Genomic DNA, 19,252 nt, shown 5'->3' on the forward strand with positions numbered 1-19,252 from the left:
AATCGCGCGGGCGCGTAGGCGATTGCCAACGCAAGTGAGACTAGTGATGGTTAGCACGCATCGCACTAACAGAGGGCGCGCAGGTGCATCAGGAAGGTGAGCGCTGAAGCAAGCTGTTAATCAGACGATCCTAGACGGTCAGAAAACCGTTGGCGCCAATTGGTGTGTGGAAAAGAAGGGCGCGCAGATGTGCGCTGGCAAATGAAGAAAGCTGGCGCACAGAAGGACAGAAGTAAAGGTGAGCGCTGGCGAGCAGGAGGAAGATCTACGGCAAGACTCAGCTACCGGAGATCGTGGTCCACAGCAGGCGAGCGCTAGATCGCTACTGATGGTGGTCAGGGGAACTGACACGCGTGGCAGATCGAAGGCAATTGTTGACGCGTAGGAGATCGCTGACGAGCAGGTGAACGTTGACGCGTCTAAGGTCCCTGGCGAGCTGGTGATCGCTGACGAGCAGAAGGCAACGCGTAGAAGCCTGCGCGTAGAAGAGGAGTCCTTGACCCAGACCTGAACCGAAGTTCTAGATCGCGAGGGCGAACGTGGGCGCACAGGGCGCGTAACAGTAAACCAACAGGAACAGCAGAGATGATCATCATGAGAGCGCTGGCGAACAGGAGAGCGCTGGCGAACAGGAGAGCGCTGGCGAACAGGAGAGCGCTAGCGATTAGGAAAGCGCTGATGAGCAGGAGAGCGCCTGTGCGCTAACACTGAGCAGGAGTAGGAGAGGAGAAGGGCGCGCAGGGGAACCCTGACACGCAAGGGAAGAACCCGTGTGGGAGGCAACCCTTTGCCCCGAAGGGATCGTTGTCCGTCGGGAGACTGATGTCTGTCGGAAGACCGTTGTCTGTCCGCCGGGAGACTGCTGTCCGTCGGAAGACCGTTGTTCCTTCGGGAAGACAGTTGTCCGTCGGGAAGACCGTTGCCCATCGGAAGACGAGGTCAGACAGCTATCCATCTGCACCAGGGGCGGAAGATCAAGAAGAAGGAGTTGTAGATTGCATACGGAGATTAAAAAAGGCGCCTCTTAGCACCCTTATAGGGAGAAGAGAGGCCCTTACGACGAGGCGGGCGGTGAGCCTTACGGCGAAGGAGGCCAACAGCAACAGCAGCAGAAGAATCCTCCGAAGAGGAGTCTCTATGAGTGTACTCTCTCGCGAACGAAAGAGAAACACTTCGTAGAAGAGACTGGCCAGCCAGTGACCTAAAAGGAGCAATCCTCCGAAGAGGGGCTCCTGCAGTTGCCCATCCCCTTGAGCGAAACTGCAGGTGCGACCGCTCAGCACCAAGAGCATAGTCGCACGAAAAAAAGGCAAGAGAAGAACCCCCCAAAAAGGGAAAAACTCAAGCCTGGACAGGAAAAACTTCCCTCGGAAGGAAAGTTACCCACCCAAGGAGGCAAGCCTCCTGAGAGTTCTAAAATGAACTGGAGAGCTGTCAATCGTCATGGGAGTACTTCCAGTAGAAGGAGACACGCCCCTGACGAAAATCCAAAGGAGAGGCAGCAACAGCCGAATCCCCAGGCCTCAACAAGACAGCTCACACCATTGCCATATTACAGAAACGAACTAGATCGGTAACTAAAAAAATAAAACAAAAATCATTAGTACACATTCATTCCCCCGGGAGGGCACCGAAGAGGAATCCCGAGGGAAAGGAACAAGAATTACACAACAGGCACGTGCCCTCACAACCACTTACACTCACGGAAGGAGAGCTGTAACCAAAACAAAATTATAACAATTATAATTATGAAACTATGTAATTATGTAATTTAAAAATGAATGAACACTAAAGAAAGAACGAAAACCCCGAAAGGAATCGTTCTACAAAGCTGAAAAATTAACAAATACAATTAGATTCATAAACTAATTGAGACAAAACGTACGGCGTAGCAACCCCCCCACACGGGAAGGAAGCTACAAGGGGCGTAGTAAACGTAGTAAAAGGGTGAACGACCGCAACCCATAAAATTACACCGTGGTGGCCTAAACTGCCGAGGGCTCCACGGAGATATCGTACACTACACACACAACACTGAAAAGGAAACTTACAAATTTCTATACTCAAATATATATACTAACATGAAAAACTGTTTACATATATATTGAGTAAAAGAAAAGTAAGTGATTAAGTAGAGACAAAACAAACAATGGCTGCCAAGCGAGGACAAAGACAGAGACGTCTGTCCCAGTCCGAGCCAAAAGTGAAAGTGAGCATTCACCTGTGTGTGAGGGGGGGGTAGCTAACTACCACTCCCCTACCCCCCCGGCTAACTAGCGCGGGGGTAATACACCCTCGTTAAATTCTAATGGCTCGCCATTTCAGCTGCACTAAAAGGTAAACCCAATGTAAATAGCGTGGTTTGTATTTCGGTTACGGAACAAACAGGGTTTAGAAAAGTATAGCATGAATTAGGATTAATTCGAAATTTTTTCCAAATTTAACAATAAAAAATTATTAGATGGGTGAGTTGTAAGCTAAATAAACATTCTACTAATCATCAATATAATATACTGTGCAGTACTCTCGGAATAATATACAAGCACTTGGCCCTTTTACCCCCAGGCTATTTGGAAATTTCCAACCCTTAACCCCCCGGGGGTTATTTTTTCCCCAGCACATTTTGCAGTATATTTTTTTAAAATTGCTCTAACAGCCTTAATTTTTGTCATAGAGAGGTCAGGTTGGTCTCATTCTCTTGGAAAATGCCTGAATTTTCTCAAAAAATTATCAAAAAATATAGAAAAAAAAATTTTTAAAGCATTTTTTTGCAAGGACGTACCGGTACGTCCATGGGGGTAAAGGGATGGCTTTTGTGAAACGTACCAGTACGTCCTTTGGGGGTAAAAGGGTTAGCTACACAAAATACTTTGCAAACTAAATTTATTAACTAATCTTACCTTCTCCTATTAGTTCAGCCAAAGTTTTTGCCAATTTCAACGCCCAAAAGGATCTTTTATTGATACGTTCAAAATGGAGCCGCCTATCAGCTTGATAATTCCTCAGCTCATCAATTTCACCTGGAAAGAATATTCAAGTTTAACGATCATAAAATACCTATTTTGTTGGTCTGTTTCCATTTCCTTATCAGTAATCTAAATAATTCCAGAAATATTTTATCAATTCTTTATAAACAGGATAGAGTACTTTTGATAGTGAAATGCCAAAGGTCGAAGACACCTAAATCATTTATCTAAAGCCCATATCCATTTAAAACCTTCAAACTAACTTAAATGAAACATTAAGGGGAACTGAATCCTCTTCAGAAGACTAACTTCTTAAATTAATTTAAAGGACCCAATGCAAAATTTTCTTAAAAAATCCTTCATACTAAAAACCTCAGAAATGAGCTGATTAGAAATATCCCAAATCATCAAATACCTCAGTCATATGAGAGAGAGAGAGAGAGAGAGAGAGAGAGAGAGAGAGAGAGAGAGAGAGAGAGAGAGAGAGAGAGAGAGAGAGAGAATTTTTTTTATATTATATGGTTATACTACAGATATAAGATTTAGATTTTTACAGGATTTAAAGACTGTTTGTAAGCAGCAGAGAAAAATGACAGGGCAATGTCCAAGAGACCAACTATTACGATTATCATCAGGCACACGTCCCCTCTTCAACAAAGCTAAGACCTGGGAAGGCCAAGCAACAGCTGCTGATAAATCAGCATTTAGACCTAAACTGCAGGTCCACCCGACCCACAGCCCTAGCTCACAGGGTCGGGGAGGTTATAAACACAAGGGAAAACTTTTATGGGGTTGAGCGGGGCTTGAATACCAAACCCAAGAATTATAAGTTAAGAGACTGTATCTGTTAGATCACCACATAGGGCAAAAATAATTCCTTTGGTAGTTCCAAATTCATATCTGATCTTAGATTCATGTTTTAGCTTCATTAGTAGAGTGCAGTATGCAAGTCAAATATCACGTTCAAATGTACAGTACAGTAGTAGCCAAGAAAAAAATTATAATCGCAACAGTTGGACCAACGAGTGACGATAACGAAGTGTTGGAAAAGCTTTGGACGTACCAAAGTACTACCAGTGGTGTTGTCAGATAGCAGAAGTAGTTGCTTACTTTCTTTACTCTGGTTTAAAGTTATTATATACAGTAAAACCTCTTTAACCTCTGATCTGATTATACGCTGTTGAAGTAAAAACATTATAAAAATATACACTGAAAATTCATCAATCGCAAGATGTCTTGGGCTAATATACTAAGGATTTAATGCCATTTTCTTATCCAAAACAACTTCAGTTACTTCTCTCCATTTTTACCAGAATTCTTTCACTCCTCTTTTATTATTGATCCCAAGCAGTTAAACTTAATGTTCTATTTTAGAAAATGACCCATCTTCCACTTGAATTCTTATATCTGCATGTCCTTCTCTACTACTACTAATCATTAGCTTTTTCTTTGCAAAAGTTCACATTTAATCATTTCCTTTCTTGGCCTCCTGCCTGTGCTAAATAACTTTCTTGCAGTTCTTCTGTGTCTGCTATAATGATTAAATCATCAACAAATATCAGTGTCCAAAAGTATCTATTATGAAAAAGGAAAATTAATAGACTCATGAGCAGTAACCTTATGGAGACCAACTCCACAGGGAATGCCTCAGCCTCTCTACACTTTATCTGACCAGTGGTTCTTAGCCTCGCATACATTACCCTTAACAACTTCACCAGTACCTTCCTCTTTTTCATACACCCAAAGACTAACCTTTTTGGTACAATAATTTACACCTTTCCAAGATCCACAAAAATCATATACACTTTACTGTTTTCTTCAAGATATTTCTCTCGAGAATTTCAATTAGTCAATTAGTATAAATCAGAAAGAGTCTTAATAAATTTCTTGTAAAATTCATAGAAATCTTCCTATTCAGCTAATTACATACATACATATACCAAGGCATTTCCCCCAATTACAAGGGAATATTTCGATATCATTTGGCGGAATAAGAAGACCTTGGCATCCAAAAGTCCAAGGTTATAAAGTTTTACACGAATACAGTACGTCATGAGTACCTTTTTAGGTCATCACCCTGCCTTATTCAATTGCTAATACTGTACCAGAATTATGCATGTCAGTAGTCACTTTCCTTTTATTAACCCCAGGAGTATCATTTCTTCAACCATTCAGAGAATTTTATAGGCATCCATTTAATGACTACAACAAAATTCTCAGAATTCATTTACCAAAAAGGTTGACTACATTGATACCTTGGAAATCGAACATCCCAGAACTCGATAATTCGGCAATTGAACAAAATTTTCAAACGTCCTTTGCTGAAGAGATTAAACACAAATTCAGAGTTCAATCAACATGAAAGAATCTGTATGAATAGAGATTCCTAGCCAAGGAGAAAGACGTGTTCAAGACAAAGGAGACTGTTGCAGTTTGTCTGTAGATCTCACCAAGTTCAGACCAGCAAAACGTTCCACTAACTTTCTTGTTAAATTTTGTCTATTTTAGTGTATATCAATATACAATGGTTCCTAAAAAGATTGGTAATAGCAGTTAATAAGCAAAGAAGGAAGGTTTCGTGAATCACTATAGTACTAACAAAGGAGATACAGTAATTGGAAAGGCAGAAAAAGGTGTCTGCGTGACTGACATTTCCGAAATTGCTAATCTGCATGATTTTCAAAAACAAAGAAGCCATTAAAGAGGGTAATATATTAAAAAAAGTCATCTCTAAACAAGAAAGAAAATATTGATAAATGAAAAACAGTTGGCAGGTGATGGCATTTCAATGATAAGCAAAAATAATCAAATATCAAAATCATCCCAGGAAAAAATAATGATGCAGATTCTAATGAAAATTTAGAGCTAGCTGAGGCTGATTTGATAAATGTTAAAAAGAGAAATAGCCTTTATAGTATACTTTGTAAGGAATGGGGAGGATGCCAGTTCCCACTATCAGCTCCTGAGAGATATATTGCAGAAAAATATCCAGAGAAGACAGCAGCCGATGACTATGCATTTAGTAATATCAAAAACATCTTAAAAGGAATACATAGACAAACCTCTCTTGATCAGTATTCCCTAAAATAGAACCTCAAGTGAATCAAAGTTAGTGCCAAAAAAGTGGCACAAAGGAGAAAGACCTCCAGATGGGATGTTACCAAATGTGTTTATGAAGAAGAAGAACTCCTCCAAGTGACACTAACATCTCCACCTCCTTACACGCAAGCCATCCACTCTTTTTACCACAGGTAAAGTGAAGTTATTGTTCATTTATTCTATACTTATTCATTCAAACAATAACATTTTTATACTTTTAAGTAATGTACTTCAGTATAGCAAACTTTTTGTTAAAACTGCCTTCAATAGGAACATCACTGGGGGAGGACCTATTAATATTATTCCCTTACATTCTTACAGTGAAAAGTCATTGTTTAAAATAAAAAAAAATTATTTGAACAAAGTTTTGAAACAAATTATGTTCAAGCAGTTGGAAGGGCCCGCCCTACATGGCTGAGGATTATGAAGCGTGAAGTGGAAGATGATGAATGGACAAGTACAGATTTAAAAGTTCAAGGTAGAGACGACTGGCGAAATCTAACCGAGGCCCTTTGCGTCAATAACAGTGGGAGGAGATGATGATGAGGTTCAATCACTAAGGTTACAACTGTATTTTATTGAGAAATGTAAAAAAATTAGGATTACTTAAAAATATTTATTACAATAGTCTAACTGTCTTTATACATCTCTGTATGAATGATATCTACCGACATCTAGCCCACCAGATTCAGCTTGAGTTAGTTACCTTAATTTCAAAGCTGATGTGGTAACGTCGCTAACTGGTGAACGCCAGACTGGGGTTCGAATCCCGCTCAAACTCATTATCGGCGTCAATGACCTTAGATGTCAGATAACTCATAATCAATCAATCAAACTCGTTAATTTCTTTGGTCGCTGCAACCTTAACATCCTTATGAGCTAAGGATAGGGGGTTTGGGGGAGCCTATAGGTCTATCTGGTGAGTCATCAGCAGCCATTGCCAGGCCCTCCTTGGTCCTAGCATGGGTAGAGAGGGGGACTTGGGCGCTGATCATATGTATATATGGTCAGTCTCTAGGCCATCGTCCTGCTCGATAGGGCAATGTCACTGTCCCTAGCCTCTGCCATTCATGAGCAGCCTTTAAAACTGTGATGGGGGTTGGTGGAACTTTCCCCAAAACTTGAAATGCCACACTAATAGGGTTTTGATCAAGGTAATAAACTCCAAATATATAACCTACACACAAGAAGTGATATCAAACAGCTGACGGGAATCTCAAATAATTTCTAGTATAGCTAAAATGTACTTGGCCCTTTACATTCAATCAAACTGATCTGTAAACTACATCACTTCAAAAAAAAGGTACCTTATTATATCCACTATAATAATACAACAGATTAAAAAAAGTATAAAGCTGATACTTATTTTTATTATTTTCATCAATATTATCATTATTCTTTATTGTTATTAATATTATTTCATAATTCCTGAAATACATAATAGTGTAGCGAAAAAAATGTGACAAATATTTGGTACACTTCAATTGATGTTTTGTTTAGGAAAATATGGAGTCAAAAAGATAAACGTTCACCATCAGTAGTCTCCATCCATCTTTATCTACATATTCAACCGATAGGAAATTACAAAAAAATCAAGTCTGAGTCAACGGAAATTCTTCTATGAACAAGTAAAACGTAATCATAAAAACTGTTCTTCAAAGGGATATAGTTGCCAATAATTTCTCAATGATTAGCCTCTTATCAGTGATACTATATCTAATCAGCAAACCGAACCACAAAGCCTCCTACGAGATGCTTAAAATCATTAACTGACAGTGTGAGGTAAATCACCCTACTTATATTCCTGGCAAAGATTGTTACCCCAAAAAATTACAGTAACTCAGTTGAATAACCAGTTTCAAAGAAAAAATAAGGTTAATTACAAACGAGTTTATGAAAAAGTAGGAATCTGCAATGTTCTTTATGCAGATAATATTATACCTGGTTATACCATGTTTTTGCTACAGTGAACGTGTTTTTGTGGAGCTTGCTGATGGAGGAATGAGTCGACCAATAGAAGTTATGCCATTAGAACATGACCACAGTGATGGCACAAAAAATAAACTACCTGATGCAAATCGTCCCCAAGCAGAAGCTTTGTCGGCAGGTAGTGGTGATGGTGAAATTACAAGTCTAGATGACAGTGAAACACAAGATTATGATGATGTACCAGAGCCTGATAAAAGTGAAAATGGATTAACCAACTTTCACAACAAACTCTCTGACACTGAAGAAATGGAGATACTTGATCCTGAAAGCCCAGAAAATCCAACGGAAGTGATTCCCACCAGGTTGCAAATGGAAGAACTCGAGTCAACAGTGCAATATCAGTCCCCTGCGGAGTCAGAAATGACAAGTCAAGAGCCCAAACACCTATTACCTTGCCATCAAGACTGTATGGATGCACTTGCAGCCATGAGCTTGTATGTAAAACCCGAGACGTATATTAGCCAGGGATCTAATTTAACACTGACATGCGAGCTACCACTGAATTCGTCATTTATTCTCGAAGACCTAGACTGGCTCTACCACCCAGAAAACACGCCTACTCATCAATGTTCGCTGATAAAATCTGAATTTTTGCCCCAATGCGAGGGATTCCACACAATAATTGATACAGATGACAGAAACAACACGTTCATACAAGACTCCATAACTATAACTAACGTGCTTCTTAACCACTCAGGACAGTACATGTGTCAGGTGAGCTTCTATTTATAATTCTGTCCTTTAATCGCTCTTCGGAAAAATGAACATTAAAGAAAGGAATCAATGGTGAAAATTAGCGGAACGGTAGTTATAGAGTACAGTAGATATAAATTACTCCTCAAAATAAATGTAAAATATTACAAGCAAAAACTTAGATGAAAGACTAAATTTTAATACTTAAATATATTATTTCGACAACTCGAGGACGCCATGGTTATATCTATGAAACTAGAGATTTTCAATAGGTTGGTTTGGCGTGAGTGATCAGACCAAAAGCTCCCACCATCACCAATCTGCATTGGCCATGTATATGTGTGTGTGATGTTAGAACAGTTTAATATATCAATACAGGAAGTACAGCAATCCTAAGACTACATATAAATAGTGAGAAAATTCATATACAAAAAGGAGTTAGACAGAGAGATGCCATCTCTCCTAAATCATTCATAGCATCCATAGAAGTTATTAAGAATTTAGAGTGGGAAAATATTAATGGGGAATACCTGAACAACTTAAGAATTGTGCAGATGACATAGCTGTGTTTAGTGAATCATGGGAGGAATTACAAAAGACGGTAGAATATTTGAATAGAAAAAGCAGAAATGCAGGACTGAAAATGAATATGACTAAAATAATGTTCAATGAAAAATGTTATTTTTATTAATAAAATAAATTTTTGAATATACTTACCCGATAATCATGTAGCTGTCAACTCCGTTGCCCGACAGAATTCTATGGAGGGATACGCCAGCTATCACAATATTAGAAGGGGGTGTACTTACCAGCGCCACCTGTGGCCAGGTACTCAAGTACTTCTTGTTGACACCTCCTCAATTATTCCTCGGTCCACTGGTTCTCTCTGGGGAGGAAGGGAGGATCGATTAAATCATGATTATCGGGTAAGTATATTCAAAAATTTATTTTATTAATAAAAATAACATTTTTCAATATTAAACTTACCCGATAATCATGTAGCTGATTCACACCCAGGGGGGTGGGTGAAAACCAGTGTACAAGATTAAAGGATAGCTAAGTATCCCATATTTCATATAACAGTTATCTCAAATAACAATGAAATAATAAGTACCTGGTAAGGAAGTCGAATAGAACCGTTACTCTGCCTTTTTATTTAAGTTCGTCTTCCTTACTGAGCGCAGCGTTCCTCTTGGAGGCTGAATCAACCCAAAGGTGCCAAAGTACACGGGGTTGCAACCCCTACTAAAGGACCTCTACCAAACCTTTAACCTAGGCGCTTCTCAAGAATGAATAGACCACCCGCCAAATCCAAGGATGCGGAAGGCTTCTTAGCCTACCGTAACAACCATAAAAACAACAATAAAAGTATTCAAGAGAAAGGTTAAAAAAGGTTATGGGATTAAGGGAATGTAGTGGCTGAGCCCTCACCTACTACTGCACTCGCTGCTACGAATGGTCCCAGGGTGTAGCAGTTCTCGTAAAGAGACTGGACATCTTTCAGATAAAATGATGCAAACACTGACTTGCTCCTCCAATAGGTTGCATCCATTATGCTCTGCAGAGAACGGTTTTTATTAAAGGCCATCGAAGTAGCTACAGCTCTTACTTCGTGGGTCCTTACCTTCAGCAATGCAAGGTCTTCCTCCTTTAAGTGAGAATGTGCTTCTCTGATCAGAAGCCTTATATAATACGAAAGCCCATTCTTGGACATGGGTCTCGAGGGTTTCTTGATGGCACACCATAAGGCTTCTGACTGTCCTCGAATAGGTTTAGACCTCTTAAGATAATATTTGAGAGCTCTGACAGGGCAAAGAACTCTCTCTAGTTCGTTACCTACCATGTTGGAGAGGCTAGGTATTTCGAACGATCTAGGCCAAGGACGTGAAGGAAGCGCGTTCTTTGCTAGGAATCCAAGCTGAAAAGAACATGTCGCAGATTCGGTTGTGAAACCAATGTTCTTGCTGAAGGCATGAACCTCACTGACTCTCTTAGCTGTTGCAAGACAAACGAGAAAAAGAGTCTTGAGGGTGAGGTCCTTGAAGGAAGCTGACTGGAGAGGTTCGAACCTAGATGTCATAAGGAACCTTAAGACCACGTCTAGATTCCAGCCTGGAGTGGAAAGACGACGTTCTTTAGACGTCTCAAAAGACTTGATAATGTCTTGAAGGTCCTTGTTGGAAGACAGGTCCAAACCTCTGTGGCGGAGAACTGAAGCCAACATGCTCCTATATCCTTTAATCGTAGGTGCTGAAAGGGATCTCTCATTCCTAAGATGTAGAAGGAAGTCAGCTATTTGGATCACAGAGGTATTGGTGGAGGAAATTGAATTGGCTCTACACCAGCTTCGGAAGACCTCCCACTTAGACTGGTAGACTCTACGAGTGGAAACTCTTCTAGCTCTGGCAATCGCACTGGCTGCCTCCTTCGAAAAGCCTCTAGCTCTAGCGAGTCTTTCGACAGTCTGAAGGCAGTCAGCTGAAGAGCGTGGAGGTTTGGGTGCAACCTGTCTACGTGAGGTTGACGTAGAAGGTCCACTCTTAGAGGTAGAGTCCTGGGGAAGTCGACTAGCCATTGACGTACCTCTGTGAACCATTCTCTTGCAGGCCAAAGGGGAGCAACCAGCGTCAGCCGTGTCCCTTCGTGCGAGACGAATTTCTGCAGAACTTTGTTTATTATCTTGAACGGCGGGAACGCGTACAGGTCGAGATGGGACCAGTTCAGTAGAAAGGCATCCACATGAACTGCTGCAGGATCTGGAACAGGGGAACAATACAGCGGAAGTCTCTTGGTGATGGAGGTGGCAAACAGATCTATGGTAGGTTGGCCCCACAAGGTCCAAAGTCTGTTGCACACACTCTTGTGGAGGGTCCATTCCGTGGGAATGACCTGATTCCTTCTGCTTAGGCGATCCGCTGAAACATTCATATCGCCCTAGATGAACCTCGTGACCAGAGTGAGGTTTAGACCTCTTGACCAAATGAGGAGGTCCCTTGCGATCTCGTAAAGGCTCCTCGAATGGATCCCTCCTTGCTAGGAGATGTAAGCCAAGGCTGTGGTGTTGTCTGAGTTCACCTCCACCACTTTGCCTAGTAGGAGGGACTTGAAGTTCAACAGGGCTAGATGAACTGCTAGCAGTTCCTTGCAGTTGATGTGGAGAGATCCTTGTTCCTCGTTCCACACTCCCGAGCATTCCCGTCCGTCCAAGGTTGCACCCCAGCCCGAGTCCGATGCATCTGAGAAGAGATGAAGATTGGGGGTCTGAATGGCCAATGATAGACCCTCCTTGAGAAGGAGGTTGTGCTTCCACCACAGGAGAGTGGTCTTCATCTCTTGGTTGATAGGGATAGAGACTGCTTCTAGCGTCGAGCCCTTGTCCCAATGAGCTGCAAGATGGAATTGAAGAGGGCGGAAGTGGAGTCTTCCTAGCTCGACAAACAGGGCCAGTGATGAAAGGGTCCCTGTGAGACTCATCCACTGTCTCACTGAGCAATTGCTCCTCTTCAGCATGCTCATGATGCACTCTAGGGCTTGGCTTATCCTGGGGGCCGATGGAAAAGCCCGAAAATCCTGACTCCGAATCTCCATTCCCAGGTACACAATGGATTGGGAGGGAATGAGTTGAGATTTCTCTATATTGACTAATAGACCTAGGTCTCTGATTAAGTCTAAAGTCCAACTGAGGTTCTCCAGACAACGACGACTCGTGGAGGCTCTCAACAGCCAGTCGTCTAGGTAGAGGGAGGCTCTGATGTTCGACAAGTGTAGGAATTTTGCTACATTCCTCATCAGATGAGTAAAGACCATAGGAGCTGTGCTTAGGCCAAAGCACAGGGCTTGGAACTGATAGACAACCTTTCCGAAAACGAATCTCAGGAAAGGTTGGGAGTCTGGATGAATGGGAACGTGAAAGTATGCATCTTTCAAGTCCAACGAGACCATCCAGTCCTCCTGTCTGACCGCTGCTAAGACCGACTTGGTCGTCTCCATCGTGAACGTCTGCTTGGTGACATACTCGTTGAGAGAGCTGACGTCCAGCACCGGTCTCCAACCTCCTGTCTTCTTGGCCACAAGAAAGAGACGGTTGTAGAAGCCCGGGGATTGATGGTCCCGGACTATAACCACTGCCTTCTTCTGCACCAGTAGCGACACTTCCTGTTGCAATGCTAGCCTCTTGTCCTCTTCTTTGTAGTTGGGAGAGAGGTTGATGGGTGACGTGGTCAGAGGTGGTTTGAGGCAGAATGGAATCCTGTAACCGTTCCTCAGCCAACTGACAGACTGTGCGTCTGCACCTCTCTTCTCCCAGGCTCGCCAGAAGATCTTGAGTCTGGCTCCTACTGTTGTCTGGAGAAACGGAGAGTCAGTTTTTTCCTTTTGATGTCCTGGATCCTTTCCTATACTTGCTCCTGTGAGAATCTGGACGGGAGCTTCCTCGGCTGGGGGCTCTACCACGAAAGGGCGGTATGAACCTAGTCGCAGGTGTATCAGCAACTGGGGAGCGATAAGTCTTGGGGACTGAGGTGGCAACCTTAGACTTACGAGCTGATGAGGCTACAAGATCGTGCGTATCCTTTTGTATCAGGGCAGCAGACAAGTCCTTAACTAGCTCTTCGGGAAAGAGGAACTTCGAGAGCGGAGCAAAAAGGAGTTGTGACCGTTGGCAAGGTGTAATGCTGGCGGAAAGGAAGGTACACAGTTGCTCCCTTTTCTTCAACACCCGATACAAACAACGACGCTAGCTCACCCGATCCATCTCTGATGGCCTTATCCATACAGGACATTAATAGCATGGCAGAATCTTTGTCCGCAGGAGAGGTTTTCTTGCTGAGGGCCCCCAGGCACCAGTCGAGAAAGTTGAACATTTCAAATGCTCTGAACATCCCTTTCAGTAAGTGATCCAGGTCTGAGAAGGTCCAACAAACCTTCGAGCGTCTCATAGCAGTTCTCCGAGGCGAGTCCACCAGACTTGAGAAGTCAGCCTGGGCAGAGGCAGGTACTCCCAAGCCTGGTGCTTCCCCTGTGGCATACCAAACGCTCGCTTTCGAAGCGAGCTTCGTTGGAGGGAACATGAAGGAAGTCTTGCCAAGGTGTTGTTTAGACTGTAGCCACTCCCCTAAGATCCTTAAAGCCCTCTTAGAGGATCTAGCTAGGACAAGCTTAGTATAGGTGGACTTAGCTTGTTGTACGCCCAGCGAAAACTCAGATGGCGGAGAGCGGGGAATAGCAGAGACAAAGTGGTCTGGATAAATCTCCCTGAGAAGAGCCAAGACCTTACGAAAATCAATCGACTGTGGAGAAAGCTTGGATTCGTCCACGTCTGATGAGGGATCAAGGTGTGCCTCCTCATCATCCGACACCTCATCACCAGAGTGTAGCGAAGAGATCGGACAAGAATGCTGAACCGCAGAGTCAGAACGGGTAGGAACAACAACAGAGGTTTCCTCTTCTAGTAACTGTTGAGGGAAAACCTGAGGCTCAGACTGCAAAGGCTGAACAACAGACGAAGCAGAAGGAAGGCGCATGGGTGAAGGAGGTTGACTCCTAGCAAGAGAGGTTGAACCCAAGGGTTGCGCTAGCTGAGCGGAGGACGGAGGCGGAGCAGCCCGTTCCTGTTCCTGTGATACAAGCGGAGCATGAAGAGGTTGAGGCTGCGCAGAACAAGGTAAAGTTCTCGCAAGCTGAGGCTCCTGAGGCGCAAGTCCAGGGTGTAGAGGAGCTTGCTTAGAGGAGGGTTGAGCTCGCTGCAGCGATGGCTGAGCAGACTGACTCATAGACGGGAGAGGTTGTTGTACCTCAACCGAGAGTTGCACCACTGGTGGAGCAGCAGGGAGAGGCGGAGGATGAGTGGAATAATCCTCCTGATCCCAACGTAAAGGTTGCCTTAAAGAAGGCTGAGGTTGAACACCACTGGGAACAGCGAACTCGGAAAGTGGCTCAACATCGTACGCCTGGCAGATAGCGCTGCGACCAGGCGGAGCGAGCGCAGGCTGGGCGAGCACAGGCGGAGCGAGAACAGGCGGAGGGAGTGTAGGCGGAGGCGGAGGTGCAACACTCTCAGCCCGACACTCACGCATCAAGTCCGAAAGCTGGGCTTGCATGGACTGAAGCAGAGTCCACTTGGGATCGGCAGAAACGAAAATAGACTGAGGTAAAGCCTTAACAGTCGAGCTCTGTTGTGGCAGAACCTTACTCCTCTTGGGCGGAGTACAGTCGACAGATGACTGAGGCGAGTCAGAGCTGAGCCAATGACTGCAACCTGGTTGAGCACTCGCGGACTGGACTCTACGTTTAAGCGGTCTCGAGACCTGAGACCAACGTTTCTTCCCCGACAGTTGATCGGCGGACGAGAATAAGACGGGCTCAATCGTCTGCAGGTGGGAGTGACGGTCTTTGGAAGACACGCCCGCAACCACCGAGGATAGTTCTGTGCGCCTAACAAGGCCTGCCGAACCCTTATGCCCTTCGACATTGCTTCTCCCCTGGGCATGGGAGCTTGCAAGAGGTCCCGGACTGGGAGGACGACAGGCTCGCACAGAAAAATCCTCACGCACCACACTGGCACTAACACTAGCACTAGGCACTGCACCGACACTAGCACTCGTCACAGCACTGGCACTAACTCCACCCACTGCACTCTTGACCTTCAGCTCTTTAACTTCGGCCATCAGAGACTTATGGTCACTTACCACTGACTCTACTTTATCGCCTAAAGCCTGAATAGCACTCAAAACAACTGACATATCAGGCGGAGGGCACACAGTAGGTTCGGGGGTAGCCACTACAGGGGTAGGAAAAGGTAGGGGATCATGAGGTGAGGAAAACAAAGAAGAGTGAGAAGAACTCCTCCTAACTCTACCTCTCTCTAACTTAGTTGAATATTTTAAAAGACGGACAAATTCCAATTCGGAAAGTCCGGCGCATTCCTCACATCGATTTTCTAACTGACAGGGCCTGTCCCTACAGTCAGAACAAGCGGTGTGAGGATCTACCGAGGCCTTCGGAATACGTCTATTGCAAGACCTACATCGTCTATGGGAGGGAGCTTGCGAAATGTCAGACATCTTGTAAACCAAAGAGTAAGCCAAAGGGGGTTCCAAAAACAAGCAAAAATCGTTAACGTTATATCAGAACTATATAAAAGCTATCTAGCTAATATAAGAAGGATTCCAGTAATGCGACAGCCGTTAATCTGAGAGAATACTTCACCAAATATCCGTGAATAAACTCGAAGACCATAAGCGTATCCCAGAACGTCTTGCCGGAAGCACGACAGAGGAATAATTGAGGAGGTGTCAACAAGAAGTACTTGAGTACCTGGCCACAGGTGGCGCTGGTAAGTACACCCCCTTCTAGTATTGTGATAGCTGGCGTATCCCTCCATAGAATTCTGTCGGGCAACGGAGTTGACAGCTACATGATTATCGGGTAAGTTTAATATTGAAAATGTAGAAAGCCAGCAAATAAGAGTTATGGACGAGTCTCTAGAGATTGTTAATGTATATACGTACTTAGGACAGACAGTAAGTGTTCCCCCAGGACATGAGACCAAAATTAAAAATATACCTTACTAAAGCCTTAGAACATGAGCTAATTACAACTCAAAGAGCTATGGAAGGAATAATGATGGGAATAACACTAAGATAACTAAAAAAAGAGTATCATGTATACAAGAGGAAACTAAAGTAAAGGATATTCTAACATACATTGAGAATCAAACATACAATAGATGGACATTAAGAATAACAGAATTGGTCCCTAGAGATTTAAAAAGAAACAAGGGAAGGAAGAAAAGATGATCGATAGACAAACTAAGAAAATTTGTAGGTAGACACTGATATAGAAAGACCATAAACAGATGCGAGTGGAAGGATATGTTTGATATATATATATATATATATATATATATATATATATATATATATATATATATATATATATATATATATATATATATATATATATATATATATATATATATATCTATCTATCTATCTATCTATCTATATCCATACACCTCTATATCTATCTATCTATCTGTAAATCACTTACAAGACTTTTCTTCGTTCACAAATGTTTTCTCATGTAATACAATTGGAGATAATGTAATCCTTTTTATAATCCACTGTAAAGCAAAAGACACAAAGATTGAGAAACTAATTACGCCTATGTAAAATATGGACAAGATAACTTGCTAAAATAATATAGAATTTTCTAACTGACAATCCTCATCATTTTTCTTTTCAGGTGAAGCTTACGTGCTGCATGAAGTCGAAGGAGCATGTTATGAATAAGGAGAAAGAAATTGCGATCACCATTCAAATCAACCTAACAGACTACACTATTGACCTAGCAATCGCTGGGTCTATTGCACTTACTTTAGCGATTGTTGTCATTGGTGGGAATTATTACATTTCTCGTAGACAAAATAATCAATATATCTTTATTACGGATGATGTTCATGAATTCAAGGCAAGTGCAGTTCTTCACATACCGCTGGTCGATGATGACAACGACAGTTTTGATAGCAACTTTGATGCACAGTAGTAAATGTGTTAATAAATCTAATCATATGAAAAAACTCAGATGTACTTTACAACAAGACTTCTAATATTTAATATTTTTTTTTCTAATATATTAAAAAATGTTACCTATGTGAATAAATAAATAACAAATAATTTATAATTTTACCATTGAAAGAAAAAATCCTTCTCTCTAAATTTTTACCTATGTGAATAAATAACGAATAAATAACTTACAATTTTACCATTGAAAGGGAAAGTTTAAAGGATTTATCTCTTAGGCTACCCTTTGGATAAGCCCCAATACCTGCTCTAGCTGAGAACTTAAGCACCAAAAAGAATAACTTTTTCCTTCAGGTTACAGAAAACAAGAAAGAATTGACAAACCTCCAACAATGGCAAACAAAGATATCATGAAGCAGTGGCTAAAGAATAGGGGGACCAAATCCAAGTGACAATCTGAACAAGTGTGAATTACTAGAAATGGTTAAGTCACTATCCTATGGAATTAGAAATTATGATGTTATAGACAGAATAACATAGAAAGAGAGGAGAATCCTGATAGCCACAAATGCCTTTAAAAACATGAAAAATCTACTGACAAATAATAGAATTGGTGCGCAAACAAGAATTAGAGCTTTAAGAACATGTATACAGTAGTCTACCCTTATGTATGGATCAGAGAGCTGGACAATAACAAGAGAGCTGGGAAACAAGCTGAATACAGCAGAGATGTGGTTTTACAGGAGGATGCTCAGAATATCTTGAAGGGACAGAGTAACAAATGAGGAGGTAGTGACAAGAATTGGGAGTGCAGACAGCAATGGTAAAGAACAGAAGAAAGAGACAAATGAGTTTTGTTGGGCACATCATAAGAAGAGAGAAAATAGAGCAGTCATATCTCACTGGGAGAATAGAGGGGAGGAGATTGAAGGGAAGGCAGAGGATAAAATAAATGGACAGTATTGTGGTGGGCTTGGAGGGTAGTTATACTCCAAATCAAGTGATACAAACGGCTAGAGACAGAGAGGAGGAGGCAACTGACTGCCAACGTCCAGGACACAGCAATTCAGTAAGTAAGACAGAATGGCACGAGGCAATGAACATCAAGTGGTTAAATTACTTCCATATCATTGAATATAATCCCACAGAAATTATTTTGGCCCAGGTAAAAACCTATGAGGCAAAAAGAAACTATTTTGAAATAGCTGATCTTAAACCTCTTGTCAGAGAAGTACTTCAATCAGTGACATCTGAAAACTGGGCAAATGCAATTAGACATTCGAAAAACTTGCAAGCAGACGATGGTGCTAAGGATACCTGTATTAATAAATATAGTGACTCATTCATTATTGAAATATCATCCAATGATGAAAATTCTTCGTAATATACATATTGTATATAATCATTCTATTCCAATTCCTTTGATAATTATTGTAAATAAATTATTTTGCACCCAATGACAAGTTTATGTACAACAACCTTATAAAATGTGAAACTTGTTATATGCATTAGATTATAATAAACCTTTTAACATGAATATTTTTCATATCTGTATGTTTGATATTTTACAGAAGAAAATATCATAAAACAATAATGAATGATAATGTCCAATGTTCAGTACTTTAAATAAAAAATACTTTCAAATAAAATGCTATGTAAATTAATATATGCAAAACTTTAAAGGTATAAATTATAAAAATAAAAGAGTAATACAGCCTTAAAAGTAATAACCAATTAAAATGAAGAGTAATGGAACTGTAGTCAAGAGGATACAGTATAGCAGAATATTGTGGTTTTGAAAATAAAATGTATGAATAAAGAAATGAAATTTATATAAATCATACCCTGAAGAATGAAAATTAAAATATATATCAATGAAAAACAAAATATTACAAACTTGTTTGGGAAATGGATAGTATAGCAGACTGAAAATATTCAAATATTAAAAAAAAGAATAGATAGAAGTTTAACGATTAACGGATT

The 19,252-nt window shown here is 41.6% G+C and overlaps 2 protein-coding genes across 4 annotated transcripts in view; one reads left to right on the forward strand and one right to left on the reverse strand.

Moving 5' to 3' along the window:
• Window positions 1-19,252, reverse strand: part of LOC137629520 (repetitive organellar protein-like) — a 167,923-nt gene that overhangs the window by 113,108 nt on the left and 35,563 nt on the right. For all 3 annotated transcript variants that reach the window (XM_068360903.1, XM_068360902.1, XM_068360904.1), the window contains exon 6: window positions 2,901-3,020. In XM_068360903.1, the coding sequence (XP_068217004.1) occupies window positions 2,901-3,020 (120 nt within the window). The remainder of the gene's footprint in view (window positions 1-2,900; window positions 3,021-19,252) is intronic.
• Window positions 7,813-18,726, forward strand: LOC137629519 (uncharacterized). Its single transcript, XM_068360901.1, has 2 exons — window positions 7,813-8,768; window positions 16,992-18,726. Exons 1-2 carry the CDS (start codon window positions 7,980-7,982, stop codon window positions 17,289-17,291), a joined length of 1,089 nt encoding a protein of 362 aa, XP_068217002.1. The 5' UTR covers window positions 7,813-7,979; the 3' UTR covers window positions 17,292-18,726.

The sequence above is a fragment of the Palaemon carinicauda genome, chromosome 37, assembly GCF_036898095.1.
Source record: "Palaemon carinicauda isolate YSFRI2023 chromosome 37, ASM3689809v2, whole genome shotgun sequence".
In the NCBI taxonomy this organism is placed as follows: domain Eukaryota; kingdom Metazoa; phylum Arthropoda; class Malacostraca; order Decapoda; family Palaemonidae; genus Palaemon; species Palaemon carinicauda.